This window comes from Anopheles merus, chromosome 3R (genome assembly GCF_017562075.2).
Source record: "Anopheles merus strain MAF chromosome 3R, AmerM5.1, whole genome shotgun sequence".
In the NCBI taxonomy this organism is placed as follows: domain Eukaryota; kingdom Metazoa; phylum Arthropoda; class Insecta; order Diptera; family Culicidae; genus Anopheles; species Anopheles merus.
In genome coordinates, this window is record NC_054084.1 from 32,855,341 (window position 1) to 32,878,732 (window position 23,392).

The 23,392-nt window shown below is 48.7% G+C and overlaps 4 protein-coding genes across 10 annotated transcripts; 1 reads left to right on the top strand and 3 right to left on the bottom strand.

The window, feature by feature from the left end:
* Positions 1 to 437: 437 nt before the first annotated feature.
* On the bottom strand, positions 438 to 1,776 carry LOC121597927 (chromobox protein homolog 3-like). Its single transcript, XM_041924260.1, has 2 exons — positions 1,590 to 1,776; positions 438 to 1,433 (listed from the first exon to the last, which is right to left on the bottom strand). Exon 2 carries the CDS (start codon positions 1,407 to 1,409, stop codon positions 768 to 770), a length of 642 nt encoding a protein of 213 aa, XP_041780194.1. The 5' UTR covers positions 1,410 to 1,433; positions 1,590 to 1,776; the 3' UTR covers positions 438 to 767.
* A 431-nt stretch (positions 1,777 to 2,207) lies between these two features.
* LOC121597916 (transmembrane protein 115) lies at positions 2,208 to 4,873 on the bottom strand. 2 transcript variants are annotated; one of them, XM_041924234.1, is made up of 5 exons: positions 4,812 to 4,873; positions 3,934 to 4,729; positions 3,777 to 3,852; positions 3,355 to 3,711; positions 2,208 to 3,287 (listed from the first exon to the last, which is right to left on the bottom strand). In XM_041924234.1, exons 2-5 carry the CDS (start codon positions 4,370 to 4,372, stop codon positions 2,807 to 2,809), a joined length of 1,353 nt encoding a protein of 450 aa, XP_041780168.1. In that variant the 5' UTR covers positions 4,373 to 4,729; positions 4,812 to 4,873; the 3' UTR covers positions 2,208 to 2,806. The 2 variants fall into 2 exon arrangements, with proteins under 2 accessions (XP_041780168.1, XP_041780167.1); XM_041924233.1 differs by having other exon boundaries at positions 3,934 to 4,830.
* A 1,751-nt stretch (positions 4,874 to 6,624) lies between these two features.
* Positions 6,625 to 10,196, bottom strand: LOC121597911 (sodium/hydrogen exchanger 8). Its single transcript, XM_041924220.1, has 2 exons — positions 8,080 to 10,196; positions 6,625 to 7,998 (listed from the first exon to the last, which is right to left on the bottom strand). Exons 1-2 carry the CDS (start codon positions 9,931 to 9,933, stop codon positions 7,816 to 7,818), a joined length of 2,037 nt encoding a protein of 678 aa, XP_041780154.1. The 5' UTR covers positions 9,934 to 10,196; the 3' UTR covers positions 6,625 to 7,815.
* A 1,212-nt stretch (positions 10,197 to 11,408) lies between these two features.
* On the top strand, positions 11,409 to 22,054 carry LOC121597918 (S-adenosylmethionine synthase). 6 transcript variants are annotated; one of them, XM_041924242.1, is made up of 6 exons: positions 11,409 to 11,510; positions 12,186 to 12,554; positions 14,518 to 14,595; positions 14,681 to 14,803; positions 16,584 to 16,696; positions 18,266 to 22,054. In XM_041924242.1, exons 2-6 carry the CDS (start codon positions 12,440 to 12,442, stop codon positions 19,049 to 19,051), a joined length of 1,215 nt encoding a protein of 404 aa, XP_041780176.1. In that variant the 5' UTR covers positions 11,409 to 11,510; positions 12,186 to 12,439; the 3' UTR covers positions 19,052 to 22,054. The 6 variants fall into 6 exon arrangements, with proteins under 6 accessions (XP_041780176.1, XP_041780174.1, XP_041780177.1 ...); XM_041924240.1 differs by having other exon boundaries at positions 11,442 to 11,556; XM_041924243.1 differs by having other exon boundaries at positions 11,475 to 11,556; positions 12,183 to 12,554.
* Positions 22,055 to 23,392: the final 1,338 nt, after the last annotated feature.

Sequence of the window (23,392 nt, forward strand, 5' to 3'; positions counted from 1 at the left end):
GCAAGTTCAGCAGTGGCACGTTCAGTGGCTACTCTGATGCGGTTCATTCCACCGTTGGCGCGAGAGCGTGAATTTGTGAAGGAGGGTTGGTGTTCATCGGTAGGTAAAAGAAGGGAGTTGCAGTTGTCACACATCAGTTCGTAAGTTGTATTGCAGGAAAAGCGATTCCGATTCGTAAAAAAAAAAAATGCGGAAAGCATGCGTGTGCTACCGCCGAAGGGAAGATTGTGTTAGCTGAGATTGTGAATGTTTAGAGAGCAAATGTAAAACCCGTTGTAAGTGTGCGTGTTGTTGTGTTCACTGTAATTGCTTCTGAAACGAAGCCTAAAAACCCTAACGATGGCAAAAATAAAGATTGTTTAATGTATAATATAATAGCCAGGGGAAATTCCGCAGTCCTTGCAGAGAACAATCCAGAGAAGAGCGCGCTCGGTATGTATTGTTAACGTAGTTATTTGTTACATTTATTCAAATATTCCATTAGTTAAATTCAGATATTGTCGAGTAAAGGAGATGAGGAGGGGTAGAGGGGTGAAGGGGGGAGTCGACATGCAACTAGTGAAAGAGAGAGAGAGAGAGAGATAGAGAAAAGTAGTAATAAAGGGGGGCACACAAACTTGCGGAAAGATAACCGAAATCATCATTCTAATTCTAAACTCAAAGGTCATTAAAAGTAAACCGTCTAGCGTCGCACACGGGATTCGCTCCCGCATCCGTTCCCTGGGCCCGTCGTCTACTGCTCCCTCTCCCGCGCCGCTCGTTCGCACTTAATCTACCTGCGACTGATCGACCGTCTGCCAGATGAGGCGCTCCTCGTAGAAGTCTATCACGAGCTGGGGACAGTGCTTGCGCGCCTCCTTCGATTTCACCAGCTGCGCCTTGTCCTTGTCCTTCCACTGGATCAGGAAGAGCAGCTCGTTGTCTCCCTCGGTGGCGCCGAGAATCTTCTCCGGTACATAGCCCTTCTCGAAGCCATTCAGCTCCTCGACCGCTTCCCCATCCGCCTGCTTGGGATCGCCGCCGTCATCGTTGCTTTTGGATTTGTTCGACTTGGTAGACGCGTTGTCGTCGCGTCCCTCATCGTCCGAGCCGTCATTGTCGTTCTCCGATTCGCCGCCCGTTCGCTTCTTCTTTGTTGTCGTCCGCTTCTTGCCGGCGGCCGCACCATCCTTTTTCGCCGCATCCGTGCGCGACTGCTCGAACGCTTTGATCAGCTCGGGACAGTCGAGGTTTTCGCGCGGTTCCCAGGAATTGCTGCCCGAGTCGTACCCCTTCCATTTGAGCAGATATTCTACCTTGCCCTTGCGCTCCCGCCGGTCCACGATCTTCTCCACCACGTACTCTTCCTCGGTATCACTATCGTTGCCACTGTTTCCGTTCGTGTTTTTCGGTTCCTTGGTGCGGCCCATGGTGTCTTTTTTATTCGCTATTCGCTGTTTTGTGTGGATAGAGAGGGAAGCGGAAAGCACACCATCAAACGACGCGCTCACGGGGATGAGAGAGTGATGCTATGCGGCGAACGCGCCTCGCAGGGCCAAAAATGGCGCCCACCGAGCGCATTCCGCTTTCGCACAAGCCGCAATACAAACCTTGACCTAGATGGAGAGATTCTGCTGCAAGTTGCGTTCTCGGCAAGTTTGTGGAACGTTGCGGCCGGATGATACTTTTTCGGGGTTGTTTTTTGCGCTTTCCTTTCAACGCAGCGTTCCTTTCAGCGACGAATGGTCAAAGCAGTGACGCTTGGCGTGAATGTATTTTGATGGCGCTTCTTGCCGCAAAAAAGGACAGCGTTTACACGGGTTGGTTCAAGAGCGACACCGGCAACGGTTGCGGAGAGCTTGGGTGACAGTTTGGGAATGCATTTTCCGACGCATCTGTATGCTGTTTGGAGCAAAATCATATTATGTAAACCAGAAATGTAAATTGAAAGATAAAATAAATGTACATATCGGTAAAAATCGATTCAAATTTACATAATTTTTAAATATTGATGAGCTGTCGGAATGTGTTTGCCTGTCATTCATTTGTCAATCTCTGTTCGGCATGAACCAACCCGCCCATGGCGCTCTTTCCCATCAATCACAACAGGGTGGTGCAGTAAGTTCCTGTTTTGCCGCGCATCCTGTTTTTTTTTTCAATATGTTTTTAAAGGAACAAATAACGAAATATTAACGACTTTTTTCGAAAGCATTTGAAACTACACGCAGTTAAATTCAATCGTTATTGTTTTATTTTCATTTCTTTGTCGTGTGTCAAATATACTGAGGATTGAAAGATTATAGTTCGTCCACCGGACGTTGCCGTAATATCATCCTATACGCAACGATCATCATGTCCCTATTGACTGGCAACACACACGCACACTTCACTAAACCGCATTATTAATCGAAAGCATAGAAAGTATGTCCCTATAGCATGAATATGTATGCACTATTTACGCGCTCATTAACGTTAATGGGGTACGAGAGGGGAACAGAATTTCAAAAATAATTTCCATCTACGGTCGGAGTTCACAAGTAAAGCCGTAGTGAAGCGTCTACCTTCTAGCTTCTATTGCTAGCTTTTGTCCACCTTAACCGTCTTTTCGATGTTTCACTGATACAGAAAGGAGAAAGAATGTTACAACAAAAAGTACTGTAAACCACGCAAACGCACACACACTCGCTCCACCGGCAATCTATGTATAGAGTTAAACAAATAAGAAACAGAACAACGCTTAAAGCTATGCGCCAAAGGCTCCGCGTATTGGGCTTTACTTGGGTCGGTTGGTAAAGGGTGGGGCAGGTGGTGCAGCTCCAGCGGTAGCTTACATCGTGGACGTTGTCGGTCCACCGCCGGTACTGCTACCACTACTGCTGACAACGTTCGTCGCGTCCAGGTTGATCAGGTTGGAGGATACGGATGGGGATTTGGGCAGTCCTTCCACTGGGCCCGGGGACGGTAGACTAGCGGTGCCCAGCTGGGAGGATGCCACTGGGAGCGGTACCGCTGGTAGCTGTTTGCCACCGCTACTACTGCTCGTGGGTGGCGGAGGTAATGCAATCGCTGGACGGTCCACGGTCATCGGGAAACCGGTAAACGGTGGCAGCCCACCAAACTGTGGCTGCTGCTGCTGATGATGCCCGTGGCTATGCCCATGCCCACCGTGATGGTGTTGCCCGTGATGATGATGATGATGATGATGGTGCTTGCCGGTGGTTTGTGGGAACGATTTCGGCACGGTATTCTGGCGGCTGGAGTCGGTCGTTTTCGATAACCGCTCGCTTAATGCTTTCAATGCAATTTGTCTAAGGAAGAGAAGCGTGTTAGTAAACGATATTGATGGCATGAGCATTACTAGAGGCGTGGCCTTACCGCCGCCGTTCCATATCGTGTGGATCCACGCCGGGCAGCTGCACGCTGACCGAGTGCAGCGAGGCAGAGTTTGACTGCGGTGGGCTTAGCCGCTTCACCAACCCTATCCGCAGACAGCACAGGTACACAGGGTTCGCGAAGATCGCAATGAACGGTTGCAGCACGTTCGGGAAGAAGCTGGCGAAGCGGAAGTTTTCCGCACTGTCGCCGCGCGTACCGTTCGAGTGCCGCTGGTAGAACCGCAGATACACCCAGGACACGTACAGGCCCGACGCGAACATTGCCGGATAGGTGCCATCCAGTAGCCCGACGGCCCATAGCAAAATCGATGCTATGACAACGGTCAATGGTACGTTTCTGCGCAAATCAATTTGAAGTTATTGCAATGCCAATGCGACCATGCCAGCAATCATCATACGTACCGGTTGGAGAATTTACCGATCGGTGTTCGGGCTATCAGATGGTCGGGCATTATCTGCGTAACGGCTACACTTATCGCTGCAACCGGTCGAAAAAGGGTACGAAGGTCAGTGTGCGCACCAACTGCTCAACTGCTGCTCGTCCACCTCATCCACTTACCTGCATTCATGCCGGCCAGCCCGTAGATACGCACGTTGAACAGAATCTCCGCATCGGCCGTTGCCATCGAATAGAGCAGATAGTAGAGGCTGGTCAGGATGGCCACCCCCGTGTTGGTGATGGCGAAGTAGTGCAGCATCTCCATCTGGCCCCAGGACGGTTCGATCAGCTTGCCGCACAGCCCGACCGTCACCAGATCGACCAGCACCTCCCAGAAGTGCTGCTCGATGAAGAAGTAGGTAAAGATGGTCCACACCCAGAAGGTGGGCGGCATCAGGTAGCCGGGCGTCACGCACAGCATCACCGATATGCGCTCGGAGAAGGAAATCAGGTAGCCAACCAGCGTGGCGATGCAGATGAACTTGATCGACGTCGAGGTGCTGCCGAGCAGGGCCGCCATCTGCTGCCGGAGGTACAGTGCATTGTTGCTGCTCGCCATCGCCGCCAATCGAATCGAACACCGGGATCAGCGGAGGAGGGGGAGGAGGAGGGTGTACGCAATCCTCCGGTTCCGGTCGTCGTCGTCGTCGTCCTGCAGCAGCGACCCGTTGCTTCCCGCTCTAGCACGGCCAAAAGCGCACGGATCCCGGCACGGTGCGTGTGCCTTTGTATATCCTTACATTTATGCCGTGTCAGCAGCAGCAGCAGCAGCAGCGACGATAACAGCGGCAACGGCAGTCACGGACAGGGCGGCTGGAGCAGCTCGGGTTGGCGTGCATGCAAACGGGGAAACACTTACGGGAAAGGGGAGGTACTGGCACGCCGAAGTAGATATGCGGTCGGAACGGTCCAGCTTCTGTGAAAATGGAGAAGGGGGTGGTAAATTTGGTAAAGCTGCGTTTTTTTGCGGTCGATTGCTTTGTAATTTGTAGATTTACAATCTTTGATCGCTGTGTTGTTTTGCTGCACTGTCAAAATAGCTATTTTGCTACGGTGCAGTGTGGCCAGATTTATTGACGGTTTTTGGTAGGAGCATCAAAATTTTATCGGTAGTTTTCGGTAGGAGTTTCAATTTTTTTGGTATTTTTCGGAATTTGTTTTTATTGAAAGGAGATGGATCATATTTGGTTAATAGCAGCCGCATGAAAGGGGCATTTCTGTAGATTTAATAATTATGAAAATTTTAAAAATGGTTTTATGACTTCTCGGTCAGAATTATGAAAAATCGTTGTTTTTAGGTAGGATAAATGGAACATCGGTAGTTTTAGGGTGCTCAACTGCGAATCGGTTGGCACATCATATGGACGTCACACGAAGCGTAAACTTTGGCGTAAACTGGATTTCAGCCATACAACCCTGAAATCTTTTGACAGGAAGTTTACGCTCTCCCATACAAATCAAGCGTAAACTTTTTGAGTTTACGCCTCGTGTGACGTCCGTATAAAAAAATCGATAGGAATACAGGCGGTCCCCGAGATACACGGTACCTCTTATACGCGGATTCGGAGATACGCGGTTTTCCAAATTTGACAGTTCTTTGAGCAAATTGTACTGATTTGACACATCCATTGTGAAATACCAAATAATTTCCGTATTGTACGAATGTAAAATACTATTTAAAAAGGTTTAAAATTGTTCAATTGGGTGAAACATGTCAAATAATTTATTTGGTGGCGAAAACCACTCCCTACTTGCAAAATTGCACGAAAATTAGTGATATTTTGGCTGGAAATCACGAGATTCGACATACGCGGAAATTCGAGATACGCGGTATTTTGCGGTCGTTTTCGGTCCCCATTAACCGTGTATCTCGGGGACCGCCTGTACAGATAAATCGGTAGTTCTGGTCACTCTGGGTGTGCTGATGTGCGTGCGGTTACGCGGTCGAGTTGAGGTGCCCACCGTTACCGGTTGTCAGGAACGCGCGCGCGGTTTCTGCTTTTACCGTTTTATTTCTTTCAACTTTTAAAAATAACTGGTGATCTAATGAGTAACTTGTTTATAAAAAGCTTAACTTTTTACTACATTGTATGCGTTCCACACACTAAATATAAATTTAATATTACTCTTTTCAAATTCCATATCCACACGTGCTCTCGAACACGTGCGAGTACAGCCGTTGGAGGACAGCTGCTACGTTCGAAAGGCTGGCATAACCCACGAAAAAAAAACATCTGGGGGATTGTTTTGCGCAACATTCTTCAATGTTGCAATTATGATTTCCCCACCATACACACACACAAACATCTTCCAATGATCATGACCATCACCAATCGATTACTGTTTACGATTGCGCGCATTATCACCAATTCGCGATTTGAAAGGGAAAGCAAGCAGTTTGCTATATCACGTGCAAACAGATGCATAAACCTCCTCCTCCTGCATCGAGACCCAGAAGAAAAATACCCAGCAGCAACGTTTATTTTTAAAAGTGTAGAAATTTGTTATTTTTCCCCGACAAATCCCCCCCCCCCTCACCCAAACCCGTCGGTCGGTCGCCCATTTCCAATGTAACCCCAAACAAGTACCGGCCCGCCCGGGGGGTGGGCAACTGCACATTAGATTACCACCCTCCGGTGGCGTGACGTGGTTGCACCATGTCAGCAGCCTGGCTACACCTTGCGGCCTCCGTTATCTTATCTACCGGGCAGTCAAGGTACCAATTATTACGGCCTACGAAGCTTACCTCTCTTCCAGTGGCGTTACCGGGTTTGGGGTTTTGAAATGAAACATCTTAGAGCGGCAGCGACCTGTTGCGAAACGGTTTTGTTTATTGGTAACGATAGCTTAGAGACACAAACAATATTACACATATTGAGAAGGAGTGAGAGGAGAGAAGGGAATAGTAAAACCTAGATAAATAACACTGTTTATGAAGCACTGGAGAAACGGAGCGAGGGCGCTCGAGGAGAGCTGGGAGGCAAACTTAAACTGTGGTGCACTCTGGTTTGGAACAGTTCTGTGGAACGGTTGGCGGCGATAGATTCCGGCGATAGATTATAGCATGCTCACACACGCACATGACACGTGTTCGATCGTGAGGCGATGAGATGGGGGGTTGAGTTTAAGCGTAAATATATCTCCCACACCGTCCTGCCCAAAACAAAAAGCTGATACAATACTTGTGCGATTGGTTAACTTTCACTGCAATATTCCCTATAAATGAGCTACACTCGATCATACTTGGTAATAATGTGGTATAATAATTCTTGATTATTGCCCTAACTACCTTCAAATACTAGATTCAATGTATCGACGTTTTAAAGATTCGTTTACTGCTGTGGAGGGTGTGTGTAGATATTTAAATCGTTATTTTAATTTGTCTATTACAAAATCTAGGTGAATGTTGCTACCGACAGAGAGACCCCATATCTCGGGGTACCCCGGGAAAGCGGGAAAGTAGTGAAAATCGTACCCTTTGTTCGTTAAACGTCCCTTTTCCCCCATTTGCACCCTGTTTTTCGTTTCCGTTTGACTAGCGAATTATCACCCGATAATTAATTTTTACACGTAATTGCACGTAATTTGTTTACACGATAAAAAAAACAAAACGGTTGCCCGATAACTAACACCTTTCCTTTCTGCAATAAAACATGCACCATACACCACATACATTGCCAGCACCTGCACTACCCGTGCGATTCACGGTGACTTGCCTTCCTGGCTTCGGCACATTTCATTTGTTACGTATTTTGTATATATCCGTATAACTTTGCACAGCACAGCACACACACACACACACATCCGCACTGGAGAATAATGATGGGCCTCTTACAGGAAATCGACCGTTCGCAGGGGCGACGTATCGTAAAGGGCTCCCTCGTGCCCGGGCAGGCAGTCCGCTATGGGCTGCTCCCGGCCGATGGGTGGTTCCGGCACCGACGAGGTCGGTGATGTTGGAACCGGCAGGGAGCGTATCACGTGCCCGGGCAGCTCACTGGATCAGGATTTGGTGCTGCGGCTGCTCGGCCCAGGGAACACGATGTTGGTCGTGGAACGTTCCGAAATGGCATCCGCATCGGGATCATCCTCGTCCTCCTCGTCCGGATCGTCGGGGGATATTCGTATCGCCTGGTACCATTTGTTGGTCAGATCAGCCATCTGGCTCTTGCAATCGTGAAGCTCCTACGAATAAAAGAAATAAACAAAAAAAGCTGTTTGTTTATATGCATCTTAATAATAAGCTTTTTTTGGGGTTTAACTCACCTGATGCGTAAAGCGACGCGTAAAGAACGGCGTAAAGAACTTTCGATCCCACCGGGTAAAGCCACCGATGCGGGACTGGGTAAAGCTGACCTCCTCCTCCTCCGTCAGCTCGGACAGATGCTCGGAATCGATCGCCTGGCCCCACTCGCGCGTCTTACTCAGCGACAGCGCCTTTTCCTTGCGCTTGCGGCCCGCGCGCCCTGCCCGTGCCGCGCGCTTTACGTTCTTTCCGCCCTGCAGGTACTTCATGAGCGGCATCGTCGATCCGCCAAAGAACAGCGTCGTAAAGAGCACAATGATCAACGTCGTGGTGATGACCACGTGCCGCGACTCCTCCGTGCTGAACTGCATGTGCAGCGACAGCGCGTACGAGATGGCACCGCGCAGCCCCGAGAACCACATGATGAACGCCATCCGGTTGGTGATCTTGTGCTCGCGGAACCGGTTCACCAGCCAGGCCAGCGGGAAGATGTTGCAGGCGCGCCCGATCAGGCACAGCACGATCGCCCAGATCACGAACGACAGCTCGCACCGGTGCTTGAACGAAAAGATGGCCAGCCCGAGGTACGCGAACACGCACGTTTCCGCAATGAACGCGAGCGTACGCATCGTTTGCTGCATGGTGATTTGCGTCACCGTCGACAGGTTGAAGTGGGTGTAGTGGGACATTACGATACCGCAGAACAGGATCGCCATTATGCCGGACAGATGGATGCCCTCGGCCAGCACGTACGGCGCGTACGTAAACACCAGCATCAGGCCGAACTCGAGCGACGGATGCTTGCGCAGATCGACGTGCTTGAGCAGCAGTGCGCTCATCAGCGCAAACACCACGCCAATGCCGGCTGACGCGAAGAACATCATGCAGAACGTGTTCAGTGCGGAGAAGATTGACTCGCCCGTGCTGCTGCCGGAATCGGACACCATCGGCATGACCGTCGTCGTCAGCACGATCGAAATGGCATCGTTCAGGATGGACTCGCCAAACACCAGCATGTTCAGCACCGGGTCGACGTCGAGCGCGTGAAAGATGGCCACCGTTGCGACCGGATCGACGGCCGATATGAGCGATCCAAATGCGAACGATTCGACAAAGTTCAGCCGGTACGCCACCTCCGCCAGCCCGAGCAGATACACGCCCGATCCGATCACGAGCGCGGAAATTGTCGTCCCAATGATGGCAAACACCAGTATGGAGCCAATGTTCTGGAAAAAGTTGCCCTTGTGCAGGTTGTACCCGGACTCGAAGATGATCGGGGGCAGCAACACGAGGAAGAACGCGGTCGGCGAGAACACTTCCTCCCGCTCCCAGTTGGCGATGTGCTTGACGGACGATACGTTCAGGATGAGCCCGATCAGGGCGCCCAAAAACACGACCACGATGCTTTCCGGCAGGTACTGGAAGCCGGTCTGCAGCATCATGTGGATCAGCAGGATGCCGAGCGCTATCACGCACAGCACGAAAAAGATCGACATCGAGCTGTAGTGCTCCTGCTCCACCGCGCTCTTCTCCGGCGACATCGTGGCAGATGATGTGCTGGTGTTGCCGCTGGTCGGTGGTGCGGTTGCCGTCGCCGCCGTACCGTTAGCGGTGGCCGGAGCAGGAGCCGGGGAGGCAGACGGTACAGTGGCAACGGTGGACGCAGAGACGGATGCATTGCTGTGGTGGATCGCTTCCAGAACGACGGATGATGATGCCGCTGTCGTACCGGTGGCTCCGGGCGAACCGGGCACCGTCGGCCGCTGATTGGCCGCGTCCGACGCGACATTGTAGAACGAGGTGAACAGGAACGCACAAATCACTAGAAAGTAGATTCCGGCCGACTTCATCGTGTCCTTGAGCGATTGAGTCATCGGAGCAAACTATATACGCAATCGTTCCGCTGCAGTGGGAAGTTTAGTTGATGTTGTTGTTGTGCGCACTCCACTTGGAAAAAAGTTGTTATCGCAAAAAAAAGGGACTGGTTTTACGTTTTCACGCCCGTCGAATGTTCGCGAGCTAGATGGGCCATTGCAGCCGTCTGTTTCGTCGTCGTTGTCGCTGGGTTCTCCGAAGGTGACTAGATTGGCTGATTGCGTTTGGAATGTTTTTCCACCGCAGTCTCACAGACAGAAAACAAGGAGAAGGGGTTTGTATGACAATTTGGTGTGGTGTTGGGTGGGAGGGGGGGGGGGAGCAAACACACATCCGAAAACGTCAAAGCGAGAAAAAGATAAACATTGTACGAGGCACCCTGTGCTGGCCCGACTTGGTCGAACTGGAGCGCTGCGAAACATTTATCTTTTGTTGTGATGTTTGATGGTTCAAATTTCTTGAAATTTGAAATAAATATTGCTTTGTTTTAGGTTGAAAGCATCCCTGGTATGGAAAAGGAATTAACAGTGGAAAAGATGCTTCTGTTAGCAATGGTGGAGCAACGTGTAGAAGAAATTGGATGAAGCTGCAAGGGTTGAAGAACCGATTGTATGTTCCCGTCACGAGCAAGTTCAGCTTAAAATTCACAACTAACATATGTTTTCATGTGTTTAATTTTAGGTACCTGCGAAGTCTGTCCGTCGGTCGGATTTAGAACCGAAATTCAATTTTTAGGAACCGACATACAAAAATAGCTTCAAAGCAGCGTTTTCGACCGTAATCTTTGGCCTTGATCATCCGTTGACCATGCGTGAGCAGTAGGCTCCTCCGGCTTGAGAGGCTTTACTTTACCTCACACCCACACACGCGCCCCGGAAGAAGGATTGCATTCTATACTTAGAATATAACCCATCGGCAAGCGCCTGCAGCCAGTTCCCAGCCTGCCCTGGAGCACGCAAACGCGGGTGCGATTGGTAAACTGACATTACCATACGAATGGGCACGCTCGTGGTCGCGTGTTTGCTCGAGATCTGCGGGCGGACACGGGTTGTTCCGCATTCGTGCGCAAGCTGAAGGAACGAAACAGCGACACAAAGCGTACGGCTTATCATCGGCATCGAACGACTCGCTGGGCAAGGTATTGCAGTAGCAGAGGGGAGCCATCCCTCTCAACGACCGACTGGCGCTCGCCAAGGGTCAACCGTGTTTGGCGAAGTGATTTCAAATGGGCAGCAAAAAAAACAACAACAAATCTATGTTGTCGGTCGATCCGCGAACGGGAGCGGGAGGAAGCTATTTTGCCCGAGCTGCTGTTGCACCGCTACAAACTACGTAGAGGGGGGAGGGTATGGTTATTTTGAATCTTTTGCGATCGCAGCAGGACGGAAAAACCTTATCAACACGAACGCAGGCCGGAGCCTGGCCCCTGACATGGCCAGACAGTTTCGGACAGAGCGAAAAATTCACAACACAAGCTTTATAAAATATGCCAGTCTCGGTCAGCGAACGGTTAGTTGTGGCAAGATCGTCGTGCACGAAGCATCCGGTAGCCGTGGTGAAGTGAAAAGGAGTTTACGTACGTAGAAAAATTAGCTTCCAGCTCTCGCATCATACTATTTTTGGTTGGTTTGGATTTTTTTTTAAACAGTGAATTAGAATATTTTCTCTAAATGGTTCATCTTATGCAACCAAATCATCAAAAAAAATCATTAAACGGTGGTAAACATTGCTTTTGCAGAGCATTTATGTTGTGAATTTAAATTTTAAACGTTTATTATTTAAATTGCTGTTCGATCGGCACACGCGCGACAAACAAAGCAGGCTCCTGGTTTTTTCTAATGACATTTCTAACTATCCTACCCCCCTTTATCCCGGCTGCGCACATTTGGACGTTTGACAGCTGAGAGAAAAGAAAAAAAAAACAGAGGAAAAAAATCACCCCAAAACGGTTCGCTTCGGCCAGAACTGCCCCCTGTCGTTCTCTTTTCCACAAACATTCGCGGCGCTAGGACGGGTTTCACGCGGGCTGCGGGTTTTATTTTTTGCATCATCCTTTGCAAAAGTGTCGAGACAGTAAAAGGTTGCATCCCTTTCGAAACGTTGAACTAAAAATAGTCTCCCCCTTCAATCGAGCCCTTTTTTGATACAATATTTTTGCTTTTTTCTGCTCATTTCATACACACGTCCTTCCCGGTGTTGCCGCAAACTGTACGGAATACTTCGCAAACCGCACCATCTTCACAACCAGCAGTAGCAGCATCCCGCGAAAAGGTCAGCCAGAGAGAGACAGAGAAGCAGCAGTAGCTCCCTTCTCCTTGCCCGTGTCTGTGTGCGTGAGTGAAAAAAAGGCCAAAAAGGAGTAGCAGCAGTGGTGTGAAAAACCATTTTGGTTAACAAAAGTGTGAAGTTTGTTGTGCGGCGGTGTGCTCCCGATCTGCAAAAAGTGCAAAAGGGCGTGTGTGTCTGTGTGTGTGTGTGTTAAAAGCCTAACAAAAAGAAGTTAAAATGCCGCAAACAAACGGATTCGCTGCCAGCAACTCCAACGGCCACAGCGGGTACGAGATGGAGGACGGCTGCTCCTTCCTCTTCACATCCGAGTCGGTCGGCGAGGGCCATCCGGGTAAGCACTAAAGAAAAACGCGCGTGTGTGTTTGTGTGTGTTTAATTGCAGCAGTATTTTCAGCCGCAAAAAAGTGTGTTTTTCTGTGCGTTATTCCCTCACGCAATGAATATGCAACTCGGAACGCTTGCAGGAGGAAGAAACAAGGGTGGATGGAGGTGGTGGTGGTGCGTTAAATATCAATTGTGTGTTTCCCTGTCTCTGGGAGGGCTTGCCAACCTACCCCACCCGCCCGGCAGCCATGCCATGCCGCGCCGCCGTTGTGCATGGGCGGGGAGTGTGTGCGCGCTGCGACGATCTTATTTTTAGGTTAGGATTGCGTGTGCGAGAGAGGATGATATTTCGATCGGTCGTGTGCAGTTGTGGTCCCTCACGAGAGGAAAACCCATCTTTAATTCGACACATCCGTGTCTCGCCTCCGAGGGTGGCCTCAATTAGAAACTCCTATACTCGTCTAGCGAGCTAGCCATAGAGAGGAAATAGTCACAGGAACGATCCTCTATCCTATGCCATAGCATGCTGCGATAAGGGCGAAATTCGAGGGATGAAGTTTCACACAGGAATCAAATCTGATTCTAACAGCACTCTGGCGTGATATAAGATGCTGCCTGTTTGTTGTTTTTCTTGTTATGCAATTTGACAGACAGACGCGCGACATAAGGGCGTGTTGGTAGGAAATGGTCGATTCTGCCAAGAAATGGAGGAATGTGTGTAGAACCTTTGTATAGACTTCTTTTTGTTTCGGGGTACAGTAAAAGGGCCTTTCCGTATGAAGAGATGAAATCCTTATCAGCTCGTAAGAATGAATAGCAAGAAGCGTATAATATTCTAGGCTTTAGGGCTGTTGCTATGGTGCCTCCCTTTTTAAAGGCGAATTTGCGTTCGCGTTATTGATTTTTTTTTGTTCCACCATCGCCATCATCATCATCTCCCGGTCGCCAACAACGCATACGAGCTGCTAACCGCGACCATATCAGATTCTTTGGTTGGGATTTCCCCTCCCCAGTGCTTCAAATTACACCATTTTTAACACTTTTGCGTCGACATTTAGCGCCGACAGTGGAAGCGCCTTCCGGACTTTGCCGTCCCAGTCGCATGGTAAAAACACGTGGAGAATCGCCTGCTTTTATTACGCACTACCTGAAAGGCGGCACACAACACACACCCATACACCTACATTTGTATGCGGATACCAACCGCTCCCCTCCATCCATTGTGACCCACACGCTCCGCTCCAAGGTTTTTTGGGGGGCCGGCAATGATGGTTGATGAATTATCATTTGGCGGCGACGGCACCGCGTGGACGACAAGCATGGTTCTCTCGATGGAGGGGTGTTTCTTTTCTTCTGTCACCATTACCAACACGCACACACACACACACGGGCATGCTTTACATGAAAGGCACACAATGCACGCACACACACGTGCGCGGCTGCATTACATGTATCGTATAGGAACGAGCGCGAATGCATGTGTGTGCGAGAGCGGGCGCGCGCGCTCGAATGTAACGGTGTGTTTGTTTATGTTTTTTTGCCCCTTTGCTTTCTTCTTTCCCCGGGGGTGTGAGGGGTGATTTCTGTCTCCCGGGGGCAGGGTGTGTGTGTTTTGGTATTCTTCTTTAATGATGGTTTTATGTTTTGGCTTTTCCATTTTCGGTTCGCATATTATTTGCCTGCGACTATCTGCGACTATCTGCGACCCCTGGCCAAAAGGTGATGATTGGCTTGGGAGGGAGAGTGATGGAGGGCAACAGGAGGGTATGCAGGGTATCATTAAAGTAAAGCTGCAATGGTCCCGTAATTACAGAACAGGGGGGAAAAAATATGCTTTATAATTTTTTCGACAAACACGGCAACGGAATGTCCACACCGCCATGTTGCCAGTTTAACATGGATATTTTCACTTTATGCTTTATATTTATGTTTTTTTTTTTATTTAAATATTTTTTCTTCTTCACTTTTAGACAAGATGTGCGACCAGATTAGTGACGCCATCCTGGACGCTCACCTGCAGCAGGACCCGAACGCAAAGGTGGCTTGTGGTAAGCGCTACTTGCTGCGAAAGGCCTTCTACCCAAGAAGCAGCAGGAGAGCAATGGATAAATGTGTCTTTTCTTCTACTCGCAGAAACGATCTCCAAAACCGGCATGATTCTCCTGTGCGGAGAGATCACCTCCAAGGCAGTCATCGATTACCAGCGCGTTGTGCGCGAAACGGTAAAGCACATTGGCTACGATGATTCCTCCAAAGGTAATTGAAAGCGGGCCAAAACCGACGACCGTATACACACATTTCCTTACCCGAAACACTTAACTCCTGTTACCCAACCTCCAACTTCCCTTCTTACTTCACATAATGCAATTTTTGTTGTTGCCTAATTGCATCAACCAACCAACCAAGAGTCTGTCGTTAAAGCGCGGCCCGGTAGTGTGTTGCCCGAGCCGCATCCGTTTCCGCTTGTAAATTATCCTTCCCGTTTATAATCTACCATGTTGTCGCTCAACCGTTGTCATAGGATTCGATCACCGTACGCTGAATCTGCTGGTAGCGATCGAGCAGCAGTCGGAGAACATTGCCCAAGGAGTACACATCGATCGCGACGATGACAGCGTCGGTGCGGGCGATCAGGTACGCGGACTGTTTTCGCAATGCGATCCAATGTGATTCAGCCTAGTTAAGGGCACGGACCCCATTTTGACCTCGTGTTCGTGTACGCCTTGCTGTGTAACTGTGTTGTTAATGTGCTATGTTGTGTTTCACTAGACTACGGGCGCTAGCACACGTGTGCGACGCAGACGCGTGTCCTTTGCTGCCCCAGCCAAGCATGCCATTCTGTGAGGCAAACTCATATAACAACGCGCCCTTCATTTAATCATCCCCAAATGTAACAGTTTCAAACAGAGCTCCTATATTGGCAAAATGAAGCGTAATGTTTTGTGTAACTTTTCTAAAACGAGGAAACCTTAAACCTACATTAACACTGCATGATTCAGTCTAGAAAGAGCTGCCACCGAGAGATAGAGAGCGAGATGGACACGTAATCCAAATATTCTAGAAGCTAGTTTTTTGTTTGTTTCCTTGATCATGATCATCATCATCATCTTCCTGTCGAATAACATGCGATAGGCTCGGAAGGAAGCGCCACGAACTGCAAATCACGCCGAAAGTTCACAGGTTACACTAACACTGTCCATGTACGTCCGATTCTGTTTGTCTGTGAGTCCTTGCGGCTGAGTGGCGTGGAGAAGCCCCCTGCTCGATTAATCAGCTGAATCTGTAAAGCGGGCCCGTCGCTGATAACATCAGCAGTCGACCAACCAACCGAATGTGTCGAAGAATTTCGTCTGCGTATGCTGCTGTGTTGCTTGGCCACGATGACGACGATGGTGATGATGATGATGTGCACGTGGTCGCGATGCTACTTTGTGTCGTACGATTCCACCACGATGTGTCGTGATCGATTCGGAAGGAATTTGACGTCAATGACCGTCCGAGCTTCGATCCGCTGATAATGGCGGGGTCGTGCGGGTTACCCGTCGCTGTAAGAAGAAGAAGAAGAAAAAAGGGATGTCTACATTTTGGGGCAGAAGTATTCCACCCTATCATCATGTCTGGTGTTGTGTATGTTACGTCTAGGAGTCCTTTCAAGGGCCGAACAACCTTTGTCCTTCCAGTCCATTTCCATTTCTACCCATGCTCATCTGTCTCTTTTCAGGTGCATCTACACACACACACAAGTACATCTGTCGATTGTGTTGATGAAATTAATGGAAGTTAATAATGTTTCCACAATTTTATCTTTCTTTGCATGTTTGGTCGAATCGAACTCCTCTCGCTCCAAATTTGAAACGCGCGCGCATTTTCTATCGGTTAATTTAAATTCCCATCTACGCATGATGATCGGGGGTTTTTTCGGGGGGGAATCGGGTCACACGTTCGGGGGAATTCACCATTCACCATCAATCGGTCCGGTCGGGGTAATGCAATGAACCGTTTCCATCCATTTCATCGTGGCGCTGCTGCTGCCCAGGGTTCGACTATAAGACATGCAACGTGCTGCTCGCACTGGACCAGCAATCGCCCAACATTGCCGCCGGGGTGCATGTGAACAGGCCCGAGGAAGAGGTCGGCGCAGGTGACCAGGTTAGCACATTTAAACCCCCCGGGGGGGAGGGAAGAAAGGGAAAGTGTTTTGCTTTACCCCATCCGTTCCCCCCTCGCGGGCTTTCAGTTTCGATGTGTGTACAGTTTGCTCTTACTTCTTCTTCTTCTTTTTGCTGAACCTTTTAGTATCAATCGCACTCCTAATTAACTTTGTTAGAACCCTTTTTTCCTGTTTGGTTTGTGGTAGTACATGTTGCGTTTTGTGGGGGGATATAATAATGCACGTTTCACACTATCTCTTGGACACGGGAATCGGGTAAATCATTCGTTCGTATTCGAACCTTTTACCGTGGAGAGAGAAAATCGATCGAAATTGGTGGTAGAATGATTTTAGGAAAGTTATCACAAAAATAATTGACTTTAATTTATTGCCAAATTTTGTTAGAAAACTTATAAAAGAATGTTTTTTTACTCTCTCTTTCATTATTTCATTTAATTATTTTGTGTAGGGTGGTTAAGTTTCTTCTACTAATCGAACATTATCATCTTCATTCTTGCTTGTAGTTTCTTTTCTATTTTTCTGTTGCACCTACTAACTGTTATGTTTTCTATTTTTACTTAGAATTAATATTCCGTGTAATCGCATGTTTGCTTAGCTGTGTATGCGTACTTCAATCTAATCGAATCGAATTAGAGAAGCAGAGCAGCGGGTTCGGTTGGCAGCGCAGACGTGGCTCGGTCTTCGCACGAAACAGCGCATGTATCTGTTCGGACAGAAGCCACACGCGCGCGCGCTCGCCTGGGTATGTGTGTCCAGCTGCTATCAAAGCTGTGTTTTTACAGCCCAAAATCGTGTGCCCCAGCCTCCAGGGCTTCGAACCTCAGCCACACACACACCATCCAAGAAGGTCAGCTGAAGGCGCCCTTTCAGTCAACCATTTCTTTGCCCCATGCTGGCCATGCTTGCGCGAGTTGTCAAAACAAGTGCCATTCATGATGACCCTCCGCTTGGCTCTCTCTTTCGCATTCGATTCGATTCAGTTGATGTAATATTCTATCAGTAGCGGTAGGAAGAACAAAATAAAATAGGGGATGGGCCCACTTTAAAAACACGGGCGAGATAAGCCTCTGCCCGTTTTGCGCACTGGCTGGCTGAACTATTGACATGCCTTTGAAGTAGATTCTTGCGTGCGTGTGAACCTTGCGAGCGGGTATACTTTGTAGCGCGAAGGCAAAGCCCCCGTTGCGTACATTGTTTTCGGCTCGAAAACAGGGCCGGGGCAAAAAAATGAATGCGAATTCCAACCCGCGCGCGCGCCATGACGTCAATGTCGTTGAACTCGGAGCACTATTTTTAGATTAGAAGCGCATTTCCCCGTGCGTGTGCTGCGCCAACCCTTATTTCGTTCTATTCGAACCAAAATTGGGCTACGAGACGAGACGCATAAAATTCGACGGAAACGCTTGTCAAATAGTTCAGCCAGCTGAAACGCTTTGCTTTTGAGCTTTGCTTGGACCGTGTTCATGTTTCTTTGTAACTAATTACTAATTACAATCTCTCTTTTCTTCCCCAAAACTCTCACTCCCTCTTTGAATGTATTTTCCCAGGGTTTGATGTTCGGTTACGCCACCGATGAGACGGAGGAGTGCATGCCGCTGACGGTCGTGCTCGCCCACCGACTGAACGAGAAGATTGCGGAGCTGCGCCGCAGCGGCGACTTCTGGTGGGCCCGCCCGGACTCGAAGACCCAGGTCACGGCCGAGTACGTGTTTGAGTCGGGCGCGTGCATCCCGCAGCGCGTCCACACGGTCGTCGTGTCGCTGCAGCACTCGGACAAGATTACGCTCGAGGAGCTGCGCAAGGAAATCATGGACAAGGTGATCAAGGACGTGATCCCGGCCAAGTACTTCGACGCGAACACGATCGTGCACATCAACCCGTGCGGGCTGTTCATCATCGGTGGGCCGCAGGGCGACGCCGGCCTGACCGGGCGCAAAATCATCGTCGACACGTACGGCGGCTGGGGTGCGCACGGTGGCGGTGCGTTCTCGGGCAAGGACTTTACGAAGGTGGACCGGTCGGCGGCGTACGCCGCCCGCTGGGTCGCCAAATCGCTCGTGAAGGCGGGCATCTGCCGCCGGTGCCTGGTGCAGGTGGCGTACGCCATCGGGCTGGCCGAGCCGCTGTCCATCACAGTATTCCACTACGGCACGTCGAAGTACAACCAGCAGGAGCTGCTGAAGATCGTCTCGGACAACTTCGACCTGCGCCCGGGCAAGATCGTGAAGGATCTGAACCTGCGCACGCCGTTCTACCAGCGCACCAGCACGTACGGCCACTTTGGCCGCCCGGGCTTCCCGTGGGAGGAGCCGAAGGAGCTGGTGATTGAATGATGCCGGCCGGCGGCCGATGCTGCGGTCGAGCCGCCGGCGCCGGTCGCTGGCGAGGGGGAGCGTGCCACGTACCGTCCGGCGGGCGGTAGTGCTGACGGTGCGGCGATCGGTGCCGGGGCGGCGGCTTCTTGCGCCAGCGCCGGGGCGGAAGCGAGCGCTTGCAAGAAAGCGAAACTAGATATTTAAGTGTCTTCAGTGTGGACGTAATAGCTCGTTTATTTTTTGCAACCAACTTTTTTTTTGTCACTTAATGATGCACACAAACACACACTCTAAGCCGTGTGTCGTAGCGGGTGGCCGTGGCCTTTTCTGCTGAAGCCCGTCTTTAGCTGTCGCATACAGGTGTGTGTACTTCGGTGTTTGTAACGGTTACATCTCTCTATCTCCTTCCATTGTGTTATCTTCGGCTATCCCGTTTTGGACACTTAATACCATGGCATAAAGCAAAATGACGAAGATAGTGACGTAGACATCCTATCGTATAAACAGAACAAAAAAAAAACAACTACAAGACATAACAGAAACACAGAGCATTTCAACACAAAAATGATGGGAATGCAATTGCCAACAATAGCAATGGAGCGCAAAAAGTAATCGCGTTTATGAAAAGACGAAGACAATTTACTATGTAAGAGCCAAGCGAGCGCGCGCGCAATGTTTGAAGTGCTAGAATTGTAAGGATTGAAACAACAACAAAAAAGCGTTAAATTTATGGGAGTATGTTTCCCCACGTTCGGCGTCGTCCCCGCACTACTCGAGCGGAGCTAGACCATTCGGTAGGCCACAGTAGGACCAACAAAAAAAAACGAGATCAAAGTGCGCACGCATCCACATTACGCGGGTTTGCGAGGTGTACTGCCTGCTGCAAAACTTGCTGTGCGGTGGGAGGGGAAGATTGGTGCCACCACAGGAGCCACTGTGCCACAGGGCCTTTCCACTAGAGCAAATAAAAAGCCTGGGGAATGGTCGTGAGAGTGTGCTCGCTCGTGTGTGCCGCATGGTTATCGACATTTCGACACAGGGCTTTCGAATATTAGATTAAAGGAAGGGCACCACCGTCGTTGCAGCAAAATGTTGCTACACATGAAGCACAAAGATGATGCGCCTGTAAACCGCATTTAATTTGGACTGTAGATATCGCTATCGAAGCAACAGGTGTTGTTGTCGTATTGCTAGTGCAGAAGAGGAGCTAGTAGTTCCAGCGTGTATAGGTTTCTTCCAGGCTACTAGGCAGGCAGCTATAGGCGAAACTTTCCTGATCGGCGCGTTCTCATCCCCGCATAACTTTCCTATCGCGAAAACGGTTTTTACGTTCCTTTCCACTAAATGATGAGTGAGCATTTACACAAAAGCAGGAAGGCAGTTTAGGACGTTAATGGAATCCAAACGGTGCTGTTGTGGATGCCGGGAGGGCCTAGCCTTCCCGGGAATCCCTCCAAATCTAGGACACGAGAGAGAGAAAGAGAGAGAGAGCGAGCAAGAGGAGCTAGGAGAATGATAATTTTACACACTTGATGAACACACCGGCATCAAAATTTGGTTTTGCTTGCCAGGAATGTATCATACTGCCAATTGAAGACAGAGTTCAGAGGTCAAGAAGGCTAGTGTTCGCTCAGACACACAGTTTTGCACAAATAGGTTCATGCTCCCCTCTTCTTCTCCCCTTATTTTTGAGTTGTTTTGGCTTTGAGCGAGAACAAACCAGGACACGAACCAGTGCAATACCTAAATACCGCGTTTGTTTTGTGGTTTTAGGATTTAAAATCCATAAATTTAAATTCTAAGAGTACGAAATTGTGACACACACACACACCGATACACAACGGTAATTGGCATTATTAATTGCACTGAAACCCCGATATTGTAGAGCAGTTGGCGCACACCAACAGGTGAGGGGTAGCTTTAGAGTAGGTTTTGGTAAGACGTTTGGCAAAGCAGGACCAAAAAAAAAAAGTTAAGGACGAAACCCCTCCAACTATGCGGGTTTCAGAAAACATTTTTTTGATCATTTTGTCATCGTTGTTCAACCAAACCTAGTGCTCTTAGTGCGCCGGAAAGTCCAAAGGAAATGCGGTTTTATCTTGCCCCACCCTCCCTACCAGCACACGTTTTGTGTTGTGTTTACGAAAAGGATTTTATTTGTGGAAAAGAGCTTTTTCGAAAATACTCCGGTCCGCCGAATTGGTCGAAGGGTGCATTCTCGGTACGACAAAAAAATGGAGCAAAATTGTGCATGAAACAGAAAAAAAGGAAAAAAAAACTAGATTTATGTACTAAGCAGCACACAGATCGCGCAAGCAAAGAGAGAGGAATCTGTTGTGCTTTCTAACAATGATACAATTAAACAAACAATGAAAATACACAGATAACATAGATGCCATACACACAGCAGTGGCGGTGGAAGAATCGAAGCAAAAGATCAGTAAATTATGGTACAAAAAGTGTAAAGAATCGGTTCCACGCCACGGGACGCTAACAATCGTACAGCGGTACGACCGTCGTAAAGATCAATCGTACAGCGGTACCACAAGCGCCTGTTAACAACACCTTCTTAGGTTTTTGCACATAGAAAAACACATTTAATAATTTTAAAAAGATGAAACTCCTGCAAAGCACACACAAGCGTATAGAAAACAACAGAAACCGAAAAAAGAAAGAACGAAAGGAAAAGAAAGGTTAAAAAAGCGAGAAAGAAAAGCTAGTACCGAGACACGCTCCGTGACAGAGTGCGGGCGAGCACAACACCCTAAGCTAATAAAACAAACAAACAAACAAAAAAAGTGTAAAACATATAAGATGCATCTTTAACGAACGAAAGCAAACAAAAAATCATTATAAAGTGTTTGAAACAAAACCAGATTTTTCCCGCTATTTTTGCATGTGCGACAAGCAAACTCGGAGATAATTGTGAGTAACAAGCAAAAAACAAACAAAACAAACAAACAAGATGATTTAAAATACACCTACTTCTATTCTATTTCAAGTGATTGAGATACATTAGAACGCTTGTGGAATGTGGTACCTTTTTTGTGGCATTTTAGAAAGAAAATCTGCACTCGAAAACAGCATCGGAAGAAGTGTGTTCCAAACAGGCATTGTCCGCGTACACATGACGCCCACGGGCCTGCCCGAATGCCCGAATGTTGAGCCGATAGCATTCGATTATATCATCACCATTAACGTAACAGGGATAGGCTTATACCACGAACGTAACCGAAAGGAAAGGCAAACGAGACACAGGCTATACATGTCGTCTACGGCAGGTAAGCAGTACAACTGTTGCTACCAGATACGCACACATGTTAAACGAACACAACTATTCGGTTCGGCTCGGTAAATGTCGGGTGGACGCCGGAACGCAAAGGAGCAGACTTTTTCATGATTTTGTATGACTTTGGCTGTTTTGGTCCTCACGTGTGGATACAGGCAATGGGGTTAACGCTTGATTCATCCGCAAAGCTCGTTATCTACACATGCAAGACTACGTCCGAGGTGCGAAGCAGTCAATTAGACAGGGCAAACATTTCCATTAACTCATCACTGACTTTCGTAAGCGTTTTAAGGTAATTAGTCCCTATGCAATGATCATTCTTTTACCGCGCCTACCGTCCTTAGTAAAGATGTGTCATTAATTTATACAAAATTCTTACATCATTACAGGGACAAAACCGCCACATGAAAGTGTAATGCTTTTGACCGTACATTAATCTCCTCTGCCGTTTCCACAACATGTTACGCCACCAAGAAGCTACGTCGGTGATCGATTGTCAAGTTCAAGTTCATTGCTCATGAGAAGCTGGTTTCCTTCTTGTTATGCCCACTCCCCCCAAAGTAAAGCCCGAGAGGAGAGCAAAGAAATGTCTCGTGCTGATTTTGTTGAACACAATGCTCTCTCGTTTGTGTGTGTTACGGTAAATCGGGTAAGTATGGGGTTTGCCGTTGGTGGTGCAGTATTATTTTGTTATGATTGTAGGGTTCGTGCGTGTGGTTTGCGCGCAACAAAAAAGTTTGAAGAGCGAGAGAGAAAGGGAGGACGCAGAGTTCATGTCGCTTTCAGCAGGGGTAGGTGAAAAACGGCGTGGGTTGTGGAAGAACCGATTAACCGACGTGTGAACCGACGTGCGAAACGGAGTGAAGTTACAAAAATAGCGGAAAACTCCAAGTGGAGGATAAGAAGGAGAGGACCACATTATTATGCTGGCCGATGATGATAAGATCAGTCGCAGTGGATTTGATTATGCAGCAAGTGGCGGCACTTAAGATTGGCAGACTATGGGAAAGGTGAGCAAATCGTGCGCCCACACACACCCCCAACCAGCGGCAGTTTATCGGGACGGAAAT